The sequence below is a fragment of the Gigantopelta aegis genome, chromosome 8 (genome assembly GCF_016097555.1).
Source record: "Gigantopelta aegis isolate Gae_Host chromosome 8, Gae_host_genome, whole genome shotgun sequence".
NCBI classification, from domain to species: Eukaryota; Metazoa; Mollusca; class Gastropoda; order Neomphalida; family Peltospiridae; genus Gigantopelta; species Gigantopelta aegis.
The window spans coordinates 2012008-2031711 of record NC_054706.1 but is presented as its reverse complement, the minus strand read 5'-3'; the positions used below and the strand labels follow the sequence as shown (position 1 = coordinate 2031711).

Genomic DNA, 19704 nt, shown 5'->3' with positions numbered 1-19704 from the left:
TGAGAATGGCCAATACAGCACAAATTGAAGTTTAGAGTAAAAGTCAGTATCTATCTGTGATATTTGTATTGGTCTTTTTGCACAGTTCTTTACACTGTTTTTATTTATATCTTGAATTTTTCTATTGATGTTGATCATCACCATATTTGTTTCCATTACCATAGTTTGACACCCAATAGCCGATGTATTTTTTGTGCTGGGGTGTCGTTAAACATTCATTCATTCATTCTTCAAAGACATTCAGATGCATTAGTAATGTTCAAGCAAAAAAATTTCAATAGCAAGGTTGCATTGGAATTTTTCCAGCATTCTTAGAATAGAAACGTCATGTACCCAGTGTATGTTTATTGTAAGGCGATTCAAAGTGACGTCATTGGAATACTGACGTCATTCAAATTCAAGATTAGCTGTATTAATTATTACAATGCTTCGCCACATTAAAATAAAAACTGGTTTACTAACCTTGACCCCTATCAAATTTCTATAACAAGTGGACAACGTTGTTTACAGGTTGGTATTTTGTTATTTTTCATAATTCTGGACAAAATATTAATTTTAAGTGTCAAAAGATGAAAGAAATAAAAAGTACCTTTTGTCAAATATATCATATGAAAAAATTACCGTTGGATATGTTTTATTTACTGTGTACGAAGCCAAAACAAGGGTGCGAAAAGTGACTGTCTTCGACCGTAGTACTACGTCATTTGTAGTGTTTAATGCAATACCTAGTTGATATGGCTAATTCAATACCCCAAATGGGAGTAACATATGGAATTCTTTCTGCTAGGATTTTGGGGGGGGGGGGGGGGCGGGGGGGGCAGATCTTAAAGGTAGGAAAGTACTGTAATTTATCATTATTGTTAATGACGTGGTTCAGACTTTAAAGCGTTATGTAATTGTTGAACGGGGCCATATATATATATGTATATGATATTTTGTAATGACCATACCTAGGTGAATGTCTATTAAATTAATTAATTATTAGTGTTACAGTGTATTGTGGTACTACTGTATGACCGTGAAAAATAGTCTAGAATCTCCAAGTAATTTTCAGTGTGCATCTGACAAAAATAACAATACACTAAGTTTATATGCCTTTTTTCATAGTACAGAATTTACTACAAGTTATTTATTTCTCAATCTAATTAAAATTAGCTCCACTATTACATGTGGATCTAACAGCAGGCAGTTGTAGCTCATGTCCACCAATCAAAACCTTACTTGCAGAATCATGCCAGTGATTTAAAAATAATTTGAAAATATTCCGAATTATCCTGAGGGTATATGACATGAAACATGCCGACAGTGTGAATTACGAATGCCTTAAAACATGTTTTATTTTATAAAATAAATAATTTGTAATGTAAAACTGAAGTCTGATTTAGTTGGGGTTTTTTATAAATAAATAAATAATTTTTAATGTAAAATTGAAGACTGATAACCCATCCCGTACGTAGTGGTATGGTTCGCTGTACTGCGGCCACTAAAATAGACTTGCCCGATATTTTTAGAATTTGTATGCTCCCAAATAATGTTATAAAAGGCGAAGTGTGATTGGTCAATATTTAAATTATTATTTACAGACGAAATGTTACCTGGACATTGGAGACTATGCAGTGTCTAAATAGGGCATTTGTAATTCACATGAAACATATTGTATACCCTCAGGACATTTCGAAATGTTTTGAAATTATTTTCAAATCACTGGCATGATTCTGCAAGTAGGGTTTTGATTGGTGGACATGAGCTCCAACTGGCTGCTGTTAGATCCACATGTAATAGTGGAGCTAATTTTAATTAGGTTGTTTATTTCTGAGCATATTGATTTGTAAATTGCACACAAAAAATAATTTTTGTTTTTTTATTTATTTCCAAAACACTTACTTTTCTTCTTACGTGAAACCAAACTGAAATTATTAAAAAAAACCCCAACATTTTTGTAGGAGGATGGGACGGATTATAGACCTTGTTCACTGTCATGTTTTTGATAGACGTTTTAGTAATTGACAAAGTAACGATACAGCAATTATTAATCTTACTTACAGATATACTTCGCCTGTATTCTAGCACATGGTATTTTATTATTTCTGTAGTATTGCCGGCGTTCATTTAGAGTTACTTTCTTACTTTGACAGCTACCACCAGTTTGCTTGATGAGGTATTGTTAGGACAGGTCAAATAAGCGTTAATCAAAATGGTTATAAATATAATTTATGAATTTTGACCATCACTAGAAATAATTAAACAACACAATGACAAGTGATAGTGTTCAGATTTGATATCAGCGATGAATTAGGAAATTTGTGTAATTTGTCAGACTCATTTTGATCGGCAACATTGTATTGTTGTCAACTGTAAAACTATTTTTTTCCCATTATAGTGTTAGTTCAAAGTAATTTTGCGTTGCTTCAAATAATGACTTGTGATTAAATAAAAATAATTTAAGCAACCAAGATAGCAAAATATATTATGGTTCGAATGTTAACCCATTTCAATTGCACTAGCTGTTGTTAATTTAAAAACAAACAATTAAGTACTGACGTTAGGACATGGGATGGACCAGAATGTAATATTAACATCGTGTGTCCAAGGTATAATTATCTGATCTAACAGGCTGTTAGTCAATGAAAAAAAAGTCCAATTCCTTGTGTAAAAAAATATTGTTAAAGAAAAAGCATTGACAAGATTTAGGCTGTGTACTATTTAAAGGGACATGCCCTATTTTTTAAACACTAAGGCATATTTTTTACTATTAGAGCCATTTTTGACAACTGAAATCATACTTTACTTAGATTTTATTGTTTAGATGATCCATTTCCATACATTTAAAGTGTTTTTGGTTATCCTAATGTTTTTAATATCACAAAATGCATTTCTCATATTTTTAAAAATGCACTGTGTCGGAGAAGTAACAGCTATGTGGTCCAGTTTTAGTCTATTTTTAGAGGGTATTTCACCATTTCAAAGTCACACTCATGTTTCACTCTATTATAATTTTATCCAAATGTGTTACAGGTTTATAGATCAACCTGAACTTAGTGTTTATTTTCATGAGTTGAAACTAGGGCCTTTAAATTATCGTCAACAAAAATGTGTTTTACGAATCATGTCAAAACATTCTGTAAATGTTTGTTCGTTTGTCATATTATTTTGTTTGTTCATATATTAATAGACCAATATGTGGCAAAACACATTTATACTTTTATGAATAAACTGATTTGATTTAAAAAACCAAAAACCAATCGTCTCATCCACAATGCATATATGCGAATTTGCCATGTTTTTTCTGGCCAAAATCCTATTGTAAAATTTCAATGCATTCTTGTTAAGGTATTTATGAAAGTAAGATTTGTTAGCCTTTTCTGCATTCGTTGCAGATCTGTTACTCATTTACCCCGATTTTAGTTTTTTTGAAGCAATTTTACTTCTGTTAGTTTACAAAATTTGACAAAAATATTCATTTTCAGCATATCCCTATATACTCAGTCTGTATAGGTTGTATAGGTTATTTCAATTTGTCATAAGTGCTCGCTATATAAATAAATAAAAAAAGAAAAATAAACAAATCAAATAATTATCATTTAAACAAATTCAGATACTTTTGCCCAGCTCGCCTACTTCATATGTTTTGATTGTATGTTAAGATGTTTTGATTGTATGTTAAGATGTTTTGATGATTGGATATTTTGTATTTGATGTTTTGTTTGTATGGTGATACAGGTATGTGTTAATTAATGTGATAATAAAATGTTTTGTTTGTATGGTGAATATGTGTTTTATTATTGTTTACAGATCTACCTCAGTGATGAGTTACCCGTATGGAGGGGGTGCACCGGGGGGCTACCCACCCGCTGGTGGCGGAGGGTTTCCACCAACAGGTGGACAACCCGGATATCCACCGCAGGGTCAGCCCGGCTACCCACCACAGCCAGGATATCCCGGGGCTGGAGGGGCTGGACCCGGATACCCCGGAGGAGGTCCAGGCTCGGGGGCACAGGTGAGGAGTGTTCTCAGTCTTTGACCTACTGAATTAGAGAGACAGAAGTCATCATGACTTTTCTACAATTCTGGGCCCTGGCCTGGTGCTTATAAAACTTTTCGCGTCTAGACTTGACTCTTATAGAGTCTGAGACAGTAATGTCATGACAACGCCATACAACTTGTATGCATGTGGTGTCATTAGAGATTGAGTCTGGGCTCTAATAGAGTCTGAGACAGTAACGTCATGACAACGCCATACAACTTGTATGCATGTGGTGTCATTAGAGATTGAGTCTGGGCTCTAATAGAGTCTGAGACAGTAATGTCATGACAACGCCATACAACTTGTATGCATGTGGTGTCATTAGAGATTGAGTCTGGGCTCTAATAGAGTCTGAGACAGTAACGTCATGACAACGCCATACAACTTGTATGCATGTGGTGTCATTAGAGATTGAGTCTGGACTCTAATAGAGTCTGAGACAGTAATGTCATGACAACGCCATACAACTTGTATGCATGTGGTGTCATTAGAGATTGAGTCTGGACTGTAATAGAGTCTGAGACAGTAATGTCATGACAACGCCATACAACTTGTATGCATGTGGTGTCATTAGAGATTGAGTCTGGGCTCTAATAGAGTCTGAGACAGTAATGTCATGACAACGCCATACAACTTGTATGCATGTGGTGTCATTAGAGATTGAGTCTGGGCTCTAATAGAGTCTGATACTAATGTCATGACAACGCCATACAACTTGTATGCATGTGGTGTCATTAGAGATTGAGTCTGGGCTCTAATAGAGTCTGAGACAGTAATGTCATGACAACGCGATACAACTTGTATGCATGTGGTGTCATTAGAGATTGAGTCTGGGCTCTAATAGAGTCTGAGACAGTAATGTCATGACAACGCCATACAACTTGTATGCATGTGGTGTCATTAGAGATTGAGTCTGGGCTCTAATAGAGTCTGAGACAGTAATGTCATGACAACGCCATACAACTTGTATGCATGTGGTGTCATTAGAGATTGAGTCTGGGCTCTAATAGAGTCTGAGACAGTAATGTCATGACAACGCCATACAACTTGTATGCATGTGGTGTCATTAGAGATTGAGTCTGGGCTCTAATAGAGTCTGAGACAGTAATGTCATGACAACGCCATACAACTTGTATGCATGTGGTGTCATTAGAGATTGAGACTGGACTCTAATAGAGTCTGAGACAGTAACGTCATGACAACGCCATACAACTTGTATGCATGTGGTGTCATTAGAGATTGAGTCTGGACTGTAATAGAGTCTGAGACACTAACGTCATGACAACGCCATACAACTTGTATGCATGTGGTGTCATTAGAGATTGAGTCTGGGCTCTAATAGAGTCTGAGACAGTAACGTCATGACAACGCCATACAACTTGTATGCATGTGGTGTCATTAGAGATTGAGTCTGGGCTCTAATAGAGTCTGAGACAGTAATGTCATGACAACGCCATACAACTTGTATGCATGTGGTGTCATTAGAGATTGAGTCTGGGCTCTAATAGAGTCTGAGACAGTAATGTCATGACAACGCCATACAACTTGTATGCATGTGGTGTCATTAGAGATTGAGTCTGGACTCTAATAGAGTCTGAGACAGTAATGTCATGACAACGCCATACAACTTGTATGCATGTGGTGTCATTAGAGATTGAGTCTGGGCTCTAATAGAGTCTGAGACAGTAATGTCATGACAACGCCATACAACTTGTATGCATGTGGTGTCATTAGAGATTGAGTCTGGACTCTAATAGAGTCTGAGACAGTAATGTCATGACAACGCCATACAACTTGTATGCATGTGGTGTCATTAGAGATTGAGTCTGGGCTCTAATAGAGTCTGATACACTAATGTCATGACAACGCCATACAACTTGTATGCATGTGGTGTCATTAGAGATTGAGTCTGGGCTCTAATAGAGTCTGAGACACTAATGTCATGACAACGCCATACAACTTGTATGCATGTGGTGTCATTAGAGATTGAGTCTGGGCTCTAATAGAGTCTGAGACAGTAATGTCATGACAACGCCATACAACTTGTATGCATGTGGTGTCATTAGAGATTGAGTCTGGGCTCTAATAGAGTCTGAGACAGTAATGTCATGACAACGCCATACAACTTGTATGCATGTGGTGTCATTAGAGATTGAGTCTGGACTCTATTAGAGTCTGAGACAGTAATGTCATGACAACACCATACAACTTGTATGCATGTGGTGTCATTAGAGATTGAGTCTGGGCTCTAATAGAGTCTGAGACAGTAATGTCATGACAACGCCATACAACTTGTATGCATGTGGTGTCATTAGAGATTGAGTCTGGGCTCTAATAGAGTCTGAGACACTAATGTCATGACAACGCCATACAACTTGTATGCATGTGGTGTCATTAGAGATTGAGTCTGGGCTCTAATAGAATCTGAGACACTAATGTCATGACAACGCCATACAACTTGTATGCATGTGGTGTCATTAGAGATTGAGTCTGGACTGTAATAGAGTCTGAGACAGTAATGTCATGACAACGCCATACAACTTGTATGCATGTGGTGTCATTAGAGATTGAGTCTGGGCTCTAATAGAGTCTGAGACAGTAATGTCATGACAACGCCATACAACTTGTATGCATGTGGTGTCATTAGAGATTGAGTCTGGGCTCTAATAGAGTCTGAGACAGTAACGTCATGACAACGCCATACAACTTGTATGCATGTGGTGTCATTAGAGATTGAGTCTGGGCTCTAATAGAGTCTGAGACAGTAACGCCATACAACTTGTATGCATGTGGTGTCATTAGAGATTGAGTCTGGGCTCTAATAGAGTCTGAGACAGTAACGTCATGACAACGCCATACAACTTGTATGCATGTGGTGTCATTAGAGATTGAGTCTGGGCTCTAATAGAGTCTGAGACAGTAACGTCATGACAACGCCATACAACTTGTATGCATGTGGTGTCATTAGAGATTGAGTCTGGACTCTAATAGAGTCTGAGACACTAATGTCATGACAACGCCATACAACTTGTATGCATGTGGTGTCATTAGAGATTGAGTCTGGACTCTAATAGAGTCTGAGACACTAACGTCATGACAACGCCATACAACTTGTATGCATGTGGTGTCATTAGAGATTGAGTCTGGACTGTAAATGTTTTATAAGCACGGGCCCTGATTTATGCAGCAATCATAGTGCTGACATCACATTAAGTCGCTACGTTCAATAATAGAACTTATTCACTTAAGATCATTTTAGTGCTAAGATCTCTTCGTAAAATGAGGCCCTGGATTTTAGCACTGCATGAAAATATTTTCTGTCTTTGTTATTTGATGAAAGGCTTTCTCTACTTTTCAGATCCCTGCAAAATTTTCCAGATATGTTTGTAAAATGTTATTTTTATCACGATTACCAAAACATGTACCAAAACATAGAGATTGAAAAAAAAGCGCAGGCTTATTAAAGTCCACCAGCCATCCCATTAATCAAATACCTGCCTTCACAGTCCAACATCCATGGCTGGTGTTTAGTCTATTGGAAATACCAATTAATGTGACTCCCAAAAATATGTGTAAATATGGTCACTTATTATTATGCATTTATCGATGTATGCCTAACTCTATTTTGTAATATATATTGCAACGATAGAAATAAGCAGAATTTTTCACTATTTCATTAAAAAGTTGTACTTGTCCATTGGATCACCATTGAGGTATATTTTGCTTGTCTGAGCATATTTTCATGCGTCAGGACAAACAGACATGTGCTTATTTAGAACACTGTATTGTGAACTAAATATTCACCTGGAGTGTTTTGTTTTTTAGGTTGCCATGCCCACGTTTGAGTCTGCTCAAGCAGCTGCTTATGGTTCAGCTCCTGGAGGGATGCCTGGTTATGCACCCCAGCCAGGTGGTCCAGGACAGATGGGTTTTGGAGGGGTGAGTTGAATTACTTGAATCTCACACACAAATCTGACCTGTTTGCTAGAAGTACATGCACTCCACCATTAGCCGACCACTGTCAGTTGTTATGTAATGGTGTGGGTTGGATGTACCTCACTGGGGACTGCTCACTTATGTATTAGTTACGATGGGTCATGTGATCACTCGCCTAATACATTATTAAATATCCATTTCTGTTTTTGGTAGAAGTGGACTTCTTCACCCTCATTGTCCAGACCAACTGTCAAAATAGCCATAGGTTAGAGACTGAAATAGTCATACATTGTTCTCATTTTAAAATGTGTGTCATTACAATTGCTTTTTATTTTCTCTTTAGTTGTCAGCTTCATACAGTCTAATTAACAAAGAGTTGCTTCCCTTTAATACTAATGTGGCGATAATGCACATGAAGTTACTTGTACTATTTGTTACATTTGTATTAGTTGAGCGTTCACCATTTTACCTGACAAAGATGACTAACTATTCTTAAAAATCACCTGCATGATATGTTTATTCATACCTTTATGTGTACATACAGCCGGAAATGTGAAAACATAAATGTTTGTAGTTACAGGGCATGTGGAAACATACACACACCATAACTTAAAATTAATAACAGTAATCTGTGTTAATTAATTAATTAATGTGTAATTAAGGGTTCTCTATGAAAGGTGGTCAGTTGCTCGTATAACACTTGTCTCATGTAGCTCGGAGATGGAAAATGGTGAATGATGCTGTACTCGCCTTTCATCGTTTGGCTTTATTATATGTGGGGGCGGGGCGTAGCTCAGTGGTAAAATGCTCACTTGATACGCAGTTGTTTTAGGATCGATTCCCATCGGTGGCCCCATTGAGCTATTTCTCGTTCCAGCCAGTACTCTACAACTGGTGTAACAAAGGCTTTGGTAAAACTGTCCTGTCTGTGGGATGGTGCATATAAAAGATCCCTTGCTGCTAGTAGCCCATGAAGTGGCGACAGCAGGTTTCCTCTCTCTATGTCTGTGTGGTCCATAACCATATGTCTGACACCATATAACCATAAATAAAATGTGTTGAGTGCATTGTTAAATAAAACATTTCCTTCCTTCCTTATCTGTTGTTAAGATGCTTAAATTATTTTGACTGTTTTCTTTACTTCAAATGTTTCACCATCAATTATTAGATGATCAATGGTTTGCTTTCTAATTGAGAGGCTGTAGTTAGTTCATTTGGAATTCCTATACATCTGTTGTGATGTCTGATATATTTCAGAGTGCTCCGGGAATGCCTCAAGGGCCTGGTATGCCTGGAGGGCCCCCTGGTGGTGGAATGCCACCGGTAGCAATGCCGAATGCCCCTGGAGCTGGACAGCCAACCTACCAACAACAGATGCCTCAAGTAGGAACAATAAAACCAATATTTTAAAACTTCCAAGCAGCACTGTTGCTGCCAGGTCAAGAATGTTTATAGTGACTAATTTATACAAAACTTGTGTACTCCATCTGATTTGCTTTTTATTTCACACATTTATAAGTTCAATTGTAAACTGACGGCGAGTGCGTTCTGTATTGTGGTTGGTTAATTACATTATTTTTCCGGGATCAAATAGACAATAACACCCGGAAAGCTAATGACGTCATTAAAGGTGACGTCATAGCAATTGGAACTGGCGAAGTTGACGATTCAAGGGTCTACAGTTAGATTGTAGCCAGGTATTTTTTTCAAGAAATACCAAATATACAGTCAGTTCTGTAGAAAAACGATTCAGTTTACAATGGACATAACCATATTGAGTTTTTAGATTTGCAGGTGTTGTTGTCTATTTGATGCCCGCAAATGTTTAATTTTTTACTTCAGGCTAACGCCTTCAGTCAAAAATAACATTTGCGAAATCAAATAGACAATAACACCCGCAAATCTAAACACTCCATATGGTTATCTCCTAAATAATTACCAAGTTCTGCTTTTTATGAACCATATAAGGGATTTAATCCGTTTTGGGAAAGATGTATCACACAAGAGCTCACTTTTATTTCCATTTCCACAATTTTGGATTCAATGAGTTTTGTAAAAACAACAAAAGAACCCTCTTCATTTGTACTATTGACCACAACTTCATACCTTCTCTTTTAAAGGGAGCTATCACTCCTCCAAGACTAGCTGAAGGAAAGTAATTTATAGTTCTGCTCAGGTCAGGTCAGGTCAGGTCATAGGGCTTAACCTGCATGCACATTCAGAGCAAGTTGTTGTAGCGCACGCTTGTCATGGGCGGAGGTGTCGACCCATGCTGGCAAGTGCAACAGAGCACCAGCAGCCCAACTAATACATGTACTGATACAGCCATGGTTTTCCTGGGCATTGGAATTTAACTGGTATCAATACGGTAATATCGTAAATGGTTCCCCATAATCTAAGCTAGGGGAGCAATTAATTACTCCTTTCAATTTTGTTGATGTCTGCTGCTTATGATATTTAATCAGCACAGCAAAGTGATGGGTTTCACACTTCAGCATATTGTTTCCACCAGTGATAACTTCCCATGCTGAGTTACATGTTTGTCTTCAGCATATTATTTCCACCAGTGATAACTTCCCAGGCAGAACTCTGAGTTACATGTTTATCTTTTTCAGTCTGGCTATGGCAGTGCCCCTGGTTACCCTTCACAACCTCCTCAGGGAGGGGGATACGGTTCAGCACCAGGTGGTGCTTACGGCCAGCCTCCGAGTGGAGTCCCTGGTCAGCCAGCCGCAGGAGGGTACGGTCAACCTCCTCAACAAGGCGGTTACAGCCAGCCTCCCCAGCAGGGAGGTTACGGGCAGCCACAGATGAACCCTGGGTACGGAGCTCCAGGTGGGTATCAGCCCCAGGGGTCAGCACCACCAGCCGGAGGTTACGGGACCGGATACACACCTCAAGCAGGAGGATCTGCTAGTACAGGATACAAGATACAGGTCAGTGTTACAGGTTTTCTCCGACCCCTCTTAGACTAGTACAGAATACAAGATACAGGTCAGTGTTACAGGTTTTCTCTGACCCGTTTCTTTACTGTCTGGTGATCACACTCTTAGACTAATACAGGGTACAAGATACAGGTCAGTGTTACAGGTTTTCTCTGACCCGTTTCTTTACTGTCTGGTGATCACACTCTTAGACTAGTACAGGGTACAAGATACAGGTCAGTGTTACAGGTTTTCTCTGAGCCGTTTCTTTACTGTCTGGTGATCACACTCTAGTCTGGTACATGGTCAAAATACAAGTACGTGCTGGTGCCCCCCTCCCCACAATGGCACGTGCCCCCCTCCCCACAATGGCACGTGCCCCCCTCCCCACAATGGCACGTGCCCCTCCCACTTCACATCACAAATACATATTGATACAGTCATTGTTCCGACAGCCAAAACATAACTGAGACTGCCTAATAACTTTAAAACCATTTAAACTTTAAAAAACAAATTCTACAGTTGAATTAGGAATCTTGGCCATAATTTTACTGTTTTAAGTTTTTCTGTTTATTGGTGCTTCCTAAAACTAGTTTTTTTTACTTTGAGATAGAATCCAGTGTATAATGAATGGTTGTTAAATTACAGGAACAAGGGACAGTGCAGCCAGCAAGAAATTTCAATGCTGAGACTGATGCCCAGATCCTAAGGAAGGCGATGAAGGGATTCGGTAGGTCAGAAATAATGGTGGGCATCGCTGGGTTTATACTAACACAATATATTGCTGGGTGTATGTTGTTTACACTAAAACAATGTCACCATGTTTATGTGAATAAACATATTTAATATATAGTATACACAAAAAAGAATAAGTTAAAACTTGTATTATTTTCTACGTAAAATCATATGTAAACCTTCGAAGGATGATAACCAAACTGATTATGTTCAGAGTTATGGTTGTTAGAAAAAGAAGATTTAATAGTTAAAATTCTGGAAAATATAAAGAAAGTATTTTTTTTTATTCCTTCACAATGATATAGAATTGCATCACTTATGTTTTATGCATTTTCCCTAAAAGTAACTGGACTTCAACAAAGAGACAACTCTTGCTTTTGCTAAGACTAGACATACATGTAGTTAGGTCTTGTTGTTAGCAACATATGGATTACACAACTTCTAATGGGCTCGGCTGTTTAAAAGTGAGGCATATTTTTACTAGAAATTTGTTTCTAATGTTACTGCTATATCAAAGACTGGCTGTGTGCTCCTCTGTCAGTGGGAAATATCAAGGTACGTTAAACATTAATTATTGAATTGCCTTTTAAAAACAATTGTGAAATATTTTGATCAAATCTAAATTTTAAATTCTGTTTGATAAGTGATATTTTGACCTGTGGTGTAGGAATATTTTTTACTTTTATTTTCCTTTTTCTTTCAGGAACTGATGAAAAGGCTATTGTAGATATCTTGGGTTACCGTAGTAACGAGCAGAGAATGCAGATCAAACTGATGTACAAGACGTGCTTTGGCAGGGTGTGTACACAAGTTTCATTACATTTTTATGCAGATTCTTCACTTTTCTCAGTAATCTAAAAATCACCTTTGTCACCTATTGAATGTACTGGAATTTGACTCTTCACAAATTTTTTTACCAGTCAGAGGTATTACTGGAATTTGACTGTTCACAAACATTTTACCAGTCTGAGGTATAACTGACCTATTGAATGTACTGGAATTTCACTGTACACAAATGGTTTTACCAGTCGGAAGTATAACTGTGACCTATTGAATGTACTGGAATTTGACTGTTTACAAACGTTTTTACCAAACAGAGGTATACTTGTAACCTATTGAATTTACTGGAATTTGACTGTTCACCAACATTTTACCAGTTGGGGGTATAATTGTAACCTATTGAATGTACTGGAATTTGACTGTTCACAAATTTTTTTACCAGTCAGAGGTATAATTATAACCTATTGAATTTACTGGAATTTGACTGTTTCGCAAATGTTTTTACCATTCAGAGGTATAATTGTGACCTGTTAAATGTACTGGAATTTGACTGTTTCGCAAATGTTTTTACCAGTCAGAGGTATAATTATTACCTGCTGAATGTGCTGGAATTAAAAAAAATCACAGACTGATTTACCAATCAGTGATACAGTTATGCTTGATACGAACTGGTACTGGCTTTTTAAACATCATAATTCTTAGGTGAAATGACTTCCCATCGCCAATGATGTTAACACACCCAGGCAGTACACCAATAAAACGTGGAACACCACAAATTTAGTCTATCTATAACATAATGTTTTTGTGTGTGGATCACATCCATTTAAGAGATTTTATCAGTGTTTTTATTAGCAACCCTAATTTTTACAGAAAATGGCAGTTCCTTTGTTTAGGGGTACCCTACACATGAATCAGCCTCTGGTGTATACTGCATAATACTGTTTAACAAATACAAGTGTGTTTATTTATTGCCAATAGATAATGATATTTGCACAAATAAACAATGTCACATATTACTACCAATTAGAGCCGCAGCTATTTTTACTTCACCAAATTCGCCAGTGGCGAATTTTGAAAGCAGTTGGTGAATTTTATTTTAGTTTGGCGAAATAATTTCCTGTAATAATTGACATTTTTTAGAAAATAACTGACAATTTCTGCAATTTTTTATGTTCAATAGACAATTTGGAGAATTGTTTTGCTCACCAAGAACTAGCCCTAATTGATGTTGCACCTCAAACTTTGAACTTTCTGCTGTGATAGAATGCAACTTAAAGAGATTTGAGATTAAACTCTTTATGGACACTGATTTAGGAAGACATCTGAAAAATGTGTATCTCTTTTACTGAGTGCCTTAACCTGCTTAGAAAAAGACATGGATTTGTTTGGGATATTCTGAATAATACTTAGTAAAACAATTGTGGGAAATGAACAGAGATGAACAATACTGGCTGTACACTTAAACTATAAAACATGATGAACTTATATTTACAGGGCACAAAGTCAGTGGTTGACAGGTACCACTGTTAAAACAAAATATATCTTAGATATGAGACACGTCGTTAGCACAGTCAGGCCAGTGGTTTCTTTGCATGTACTAAAATCTAACAGGAACCAACACGGGCAGGTTGCATGTTTTCAGTTCCACATACTGGTGAAGAACTAACATTCGTTAATCACAAATTATTTACTCCACAACAGTTTTATGGTAGTTTTTTACACAATGGATTCAGAACAGTGAACCAATTATACTCTGTCAAAAAAGAAACACATAGGCGAAATATCCATGGAATTATCTCTTTAATACAAAATGGCATAATTTCGTTAGTTATGATCGTATCACAGTCAAATTTTACATGAGTATGTGACAAAGTTCTTGCTATGGACTGACACTGACTGAGTGAAGGCGTTTTCGTCACCAAACAGCGTCTCATGAGGCATAGACTGAATGAGTCTCTGAATCCAGGCACAAGCCTTGAAATAAGCGGCCGGTCACGGTCATTGTCCGGTACAAATTTGTAACTTGTCAGTAACAATGTCGATTGTGCCGGTCACCATGTCCGAAGCTCGCGTTGTAGTAATAGCCGGCTGTTTTGGAGTCGAATACACTTAATGCATTGATTAAAAAAAAGAAAAAAAAGATTACGAATGAAAAAACACCAATGTGTACCAGTGGGATTCGAACCGTTTTGCGGGGCACTTGACAGTCCAACATGAAGTTCATCTACAGTCCGCGTACCTGTTTAGTAGGATTTTTCATAGTCTCGATTTTGCGGGAACTTACATTGTAAAAAGTGATGTCACGCATATTAGTAATTGACCTTTCGTACTTAGTGTATAATTCCTGTGGCGTTTTCGTTTAAAGTTTGCAATTCAAATTGCCTCGTGGTTAATAATTAAAGGATGTTGAACAAAATAACTTCAGTCTTTGCTGTAAAAGAACAGACAGGTACTGATAATGACAAATCAACTGTCCCTGTTCCTGGTATCTGCGGCGGGCAGCCGCCGATTAAATCGTCCCCCAAAAATTCCCAAACGAATATCCTGCAGAGTAGTATCTTAAAATCTAGCACTGAATTAAAATGGCAAAAGGAGGATTTAGTTAAAACAAATGCCTCTTTGTGGCTACATTTTGAAGAAAATTCCAAAGGCGAGGTTACACTTATGACGTGTTTGCTCTGCAAAATTTTTCAAAACGAAATGCAGTATAATTAAGATTTTTCGGACGCATGGATCAAAGGGTCCACAAATCTGCGTGTGGCAAATACTAAAGATCACTCGGCAACCAAAAATATAGAATATTACCACAAACATGACACTGATGACATTGAAAAAAATGGATCAGTCAGAGTCAGATCATCATGAATCTGAAAGTTCAACCCAAAGTGATAATGACGACAGTTTCATGGCTTTCTTAAGCCCTATCCTAACCGTCCGCGAGCGATTATTTTAAAAATCATTGATTTCCATTGCCGCATGCTCACTGTAGGCGCGCGACACGACAGGTCGCACGCATGCGGTTAGGATATGGCAGTTGAAAACCATGATTTCCAAAATAATCGCTCATGTAGCTCGCAGTTGGTTAGGATACAGCTTTACCAGAGGACATATATTAATGCATCATAGACGTAAGTACGTAACAATAATAAATATTGCCTTAATTATTGCATTGATTATTTAGTAATTAAATATATCAATTATTAAACAACATAAAACTTACTTTATTTCATTTTTATTTACAATGTTTTGTGACGGGTACAATTTCTTTTATGTCAGGCACAAATTGATTGGTGCAGGACATTGTGTCAGGTATACCAAACTGTTTTATTTCAAGGTTTGCAGGCACATGGAATCCTAGCCCATTCTTCCTGCAGTGCATGTGACAGTTGCAGAAGCGGCCTGGCATTGTCCTGCTTAAAGAGTTCTCTCTGTCGATACAAAATGGGAAGCATGTGACGGCGAAGAATTTCATCCTGGTAGCATACAGCTGTCAGGTTGACTTGTACAAGCACAAGTTCACTTCTGCCGGTGTATGAGGTGGCTTCCCACATCATGACTCTCCCTGCACCGAATCTTGTCAACTTGGGTGACGCAGTTGTTGGCAAAACTTTCATTGCAGCGTCTGTAAACAGGTTGTCGTCCATCACGTCGCTGTAGAAGAAAACATGACTCGTCACTGAACCATACTCGCCGTCAGTTTCCCAAGTTTCATCCCTGTACATTCGTGCACCAGTGAACACGTAAATGTCAATGTTGACGTCGCAGGACATGGCCAACATACAGTCTCCTAACCCCTGAACCAGCTTCTCGAAGTCAGTTCTGAATGGTTTGTGCAGGCACCCTTCTCAAACCAGGTATGCATCCAGCAGTGTTCGTTGCTGTGGCAGTTCAGTGACACAAGTGCAGAACCCGGATGTAGCAATCTTGTGCTGCAGTTGTTATGCGAGGTCTTCCACTTCTGGGCCGGATTTCATCTGATTGAAACTGCTGGTACCTGTTCCAGAGACGTGAAATGGTGCTCTTATGGACGTTTGTGTGGCGTGCGACTGCTGACTGCGATTCACCTAACTGGAGGCGGCCAATTGCAATGTTTCGATTCGGCAGGTTTAGTCTTGGCATTTTGTAACTCGTCTATGTCGAAATGGAAATGAGACATCATTGCGAGCATTGCAGCTTTAAATACCCATCACTACCCCAATCTTTTCCCCGAGTTTCACGTGCATTCCCCAAAATCTGACCATTTCACGCTGATTTCCTGCAATTGTCGCACAATGTGCGATAAATTTGTTTTAGGGTGCATTTGGGCATGCTGTCCCATTCCAGGAACATTAACAAACATGGTCATTCAGCAACTTTGTACAAAAAAACTATATTTGGTAAAATCAAACACTTTTCTTCTTTCCCTATCACCTATGCGTTTCTTTTTTGACAGAGTATATATTTTTTTCATGTTGTGGTATTTGGAACATAATTTAAGTTAAATTCTGATTGAACTTGTGTGACTTTTCTCTTGATATAATTGTGATTGAAATGCATGAAAAGCAAATCACACAAACACTCATACATACAAAGACACACACACACACACACATACAAAGACAGACACACACATACACATGCACACACACACACATGCACACACACACACACACACACACAGCCATACACATAGACACACACACACAGCCATACACATACACTAACACAGACACAGGCACACATACACTAACACGCATACACACACACACACATACAAAGACAGACACACACAGACAAATGCACAGACACACTCACACACACAGACACACACAAAGACATACACACACAGACATACACATACACACACAAAGACATACACACACACACACACACTTAGACACATACTAACACACATACACACACACTTAGACACAGACACACACACTAACACACATACACACACACACTTAGACACAGACACACACACTAACACACATACACACACACTTAGACACAGACACACACACTAACACACATACACACACACACCACACACAAACATAGGCACAGGCACACACAGACACATACCACACAATGGACACATACACACACAGATACATACCACACAATGGACACAGGCACACACAGACACATACCACACACAGAGAGAACAAACACAGAAATACAGGCACACACATATACACACACACACATACAGACACACACAGACACACACAGACACACACAGACACACACCACACACATAGACACATGGACACACAGAAACACACACAGACACACACACAAACACAGGCACACACACCACACACATGGACACAGAAACACACACACACACAGAGAGACACACACACACGAGACACATACACACACAACACAGACACAGACACACACATTCAACCATGTATGTACACATGCATGGATACATGCACATACATAAAAACTATAAATGAGTTGTTTTCTTTTATGCCATTTCAGGACCTTTTAAATGACTTAAAGAGTGAGCTGTCTGCACACTTTGAGGATTCGCTGATCGCCCTGTTGATGAAGCCGGATGAGTACGACGCGTACGAGCTGAAGCGAGCTATGAGAGTACGTTACGGGCTTTGATTGGTGTGTGTATGTTACGCCGTTTGATTGGTGTGTTCGTTTGTTTCAGGACTTAGTCAAGGACCTGAAGAGTGAGTTGTCGCGTAACTTCGAGCAGGCCGTTATCGCCCTGATGATGAAACCCGAGGAGTATGACGCGTATGAGTTAAAGCGAGCCATGAAAGTAGGTCAACTGGCGTGCAGATCTGTAAAAATCTTCTCCAATCAGCTTTTTTTTTGTTAGTGAAAATTGTTGTGGTAAATGCGAAAGTTACAGTGTGTTACTTTCTACTTTTATTCGGTTACACTGTTTTTTTCTCCAAACGCTTAGTTGTTAACTTGATTAACCCTTGTGTAGTCGACATAACATGCTGTAGTGTGTTGTTTGTGTAAGTATTACTGGGAATGCCCCAGCATTACACTGAAATTACATATACAGTAGTATTTCGTTGGGTTGAACTCGGAATACACCGCAACGTGCGAACCAAAAATAGCCCTTGTATGTTGACCGAATGATTAGGTTGAACTACCCGATGGGTCGAACACTTTCTCGAGCACCGATGGGGTGCAAGCCAATACGATTCAACCTTAGCTATATCCTGGAGTAGTGTCCCTTTATTTGTTTACTAAAACATTTCCTTTCATGATAAGAATGGTCGTATTGTCTGCTTCTCGATGTTTAGTATTTCTACAGCTGTTTTCAGTGTCAATCAAATTGATTTGTTTTGGTGATTTTCTATTTTGTTGCTTCATTAACTTACTATGGCAAACACAATTTGTTGTTCAGTGTTGTAAGACTCACATTGCTGATGACTTTATCTTTATACTTTAAGCTCTTACTTGCAGAAGCGTGTGTGTGTGAACATGTACTATCATGGGACCCCGCCATGGAATCGTGGGCTGGCGGAGTCAGAACCCGAAACCACGGTGGGCGTGCCTGAACCGTAAGGATGTGGGCACGTTAATACAGTTCCCTTCCCTATCATGGGGTGAAATAATACTGTAGTCATGTCCATGTGTGTCTGTGTTGTGTTGTTTGTTTGTATGTATGTGCCTTGTATGTATGTATGTATGTGTGTATGTATGTGTGCATGTTGTGTGTATGTGTGTGTGTGTGTGTGTACACACATGTAATGTTTTACTTTATGTAATCAATCTCATTAATCATGTGGGTTTTTTAAAGATCTACAAGACCCATGCTTTAAGTGCTTTTCTAAAAGTAGATGATTCAGATGCCTGTAATTTCCTTCTTCAGTTTTCATTTCATTTTATTTTATTATTATTTTTACTTTTTAATTTTTTTGCATATGTTTTTCTTCCTTCAGTTATTCCATTATGTTTTGATAATTCTTCCAAGATCTAGAAATGAATCAAATCCACTGAGTTATTTTTATCGTACTCATCAATGGTCGTCCAGAAAGCCAGGCTTTGCACATCTCTCTTCAACAGGGTATATGGAAGTTCTCAAACTTAAGAAATAAAAACCCCATCAGATTTCCCATTTGTAACTTCCAGCCTAAAACTGTCCGGTCCTTGTTCTTTCATAAAAAGCTCATGATATCCCTACTACAAAGTTTTGTGGATTTTATATTTTTAGTTTTCCAGGATCCTGTTCATCTCTAGAACGTACAGAATAGGACAAGCCACACATTAATGATCAATCCAGTTGGGACCTTGAACAATGAATGTTTTAATTTTCATAAATATTGTTAGCTCATA

The 19704-nt window shown here is 38.2% G+C and overlaps 1 protein-coding gene across 5 annotated transcripts in view; it reads left to right on the top strand.

The window, feature by feature from the left end:
• Nucleotides 1-19704, top strand: part of LOC121379130 (annexin-B12-like) — a 49528-nt gene that overhangs the window by 1028 nt on the left and 28796 nt on the right. For 3 of the 5 annotated variants that reach the window (XM_041507613.1, XM_041507612.1, XM_041507614.1), the window contains exons 2-8: nt 3793-3997; nt 7850-7963; nt 9218-9343; nt 10576-10896; nt 11533-11614; nt 12323-12417; nt 17875-17988. In XM_041507613.1, coding sequence (XP_041363547.1) covers nt 3806-3997; nt 7850-7963; nt 9218-9343; nt 10576-10896; nt 11533-11614; nt 12323-12417; nt 17875-17988 — 1044 coding nt within the window. In that variant the 5' untranslated portion in view covers nt 3793-3805. Of the gene's footprint in view, nt 1-3792; nt 3998-7849; nt 7964-9217; nt 9344-10575; nt 10897-11532; nt 11615-12322; nt 12418-17874; nt 17989-18055; nt 18170-19704 lie in introns of all 5 variants that reach the window. The other 2 variants (XM_041507610.1, XM_041507615.1) reach the window with 1 other exon arrangement.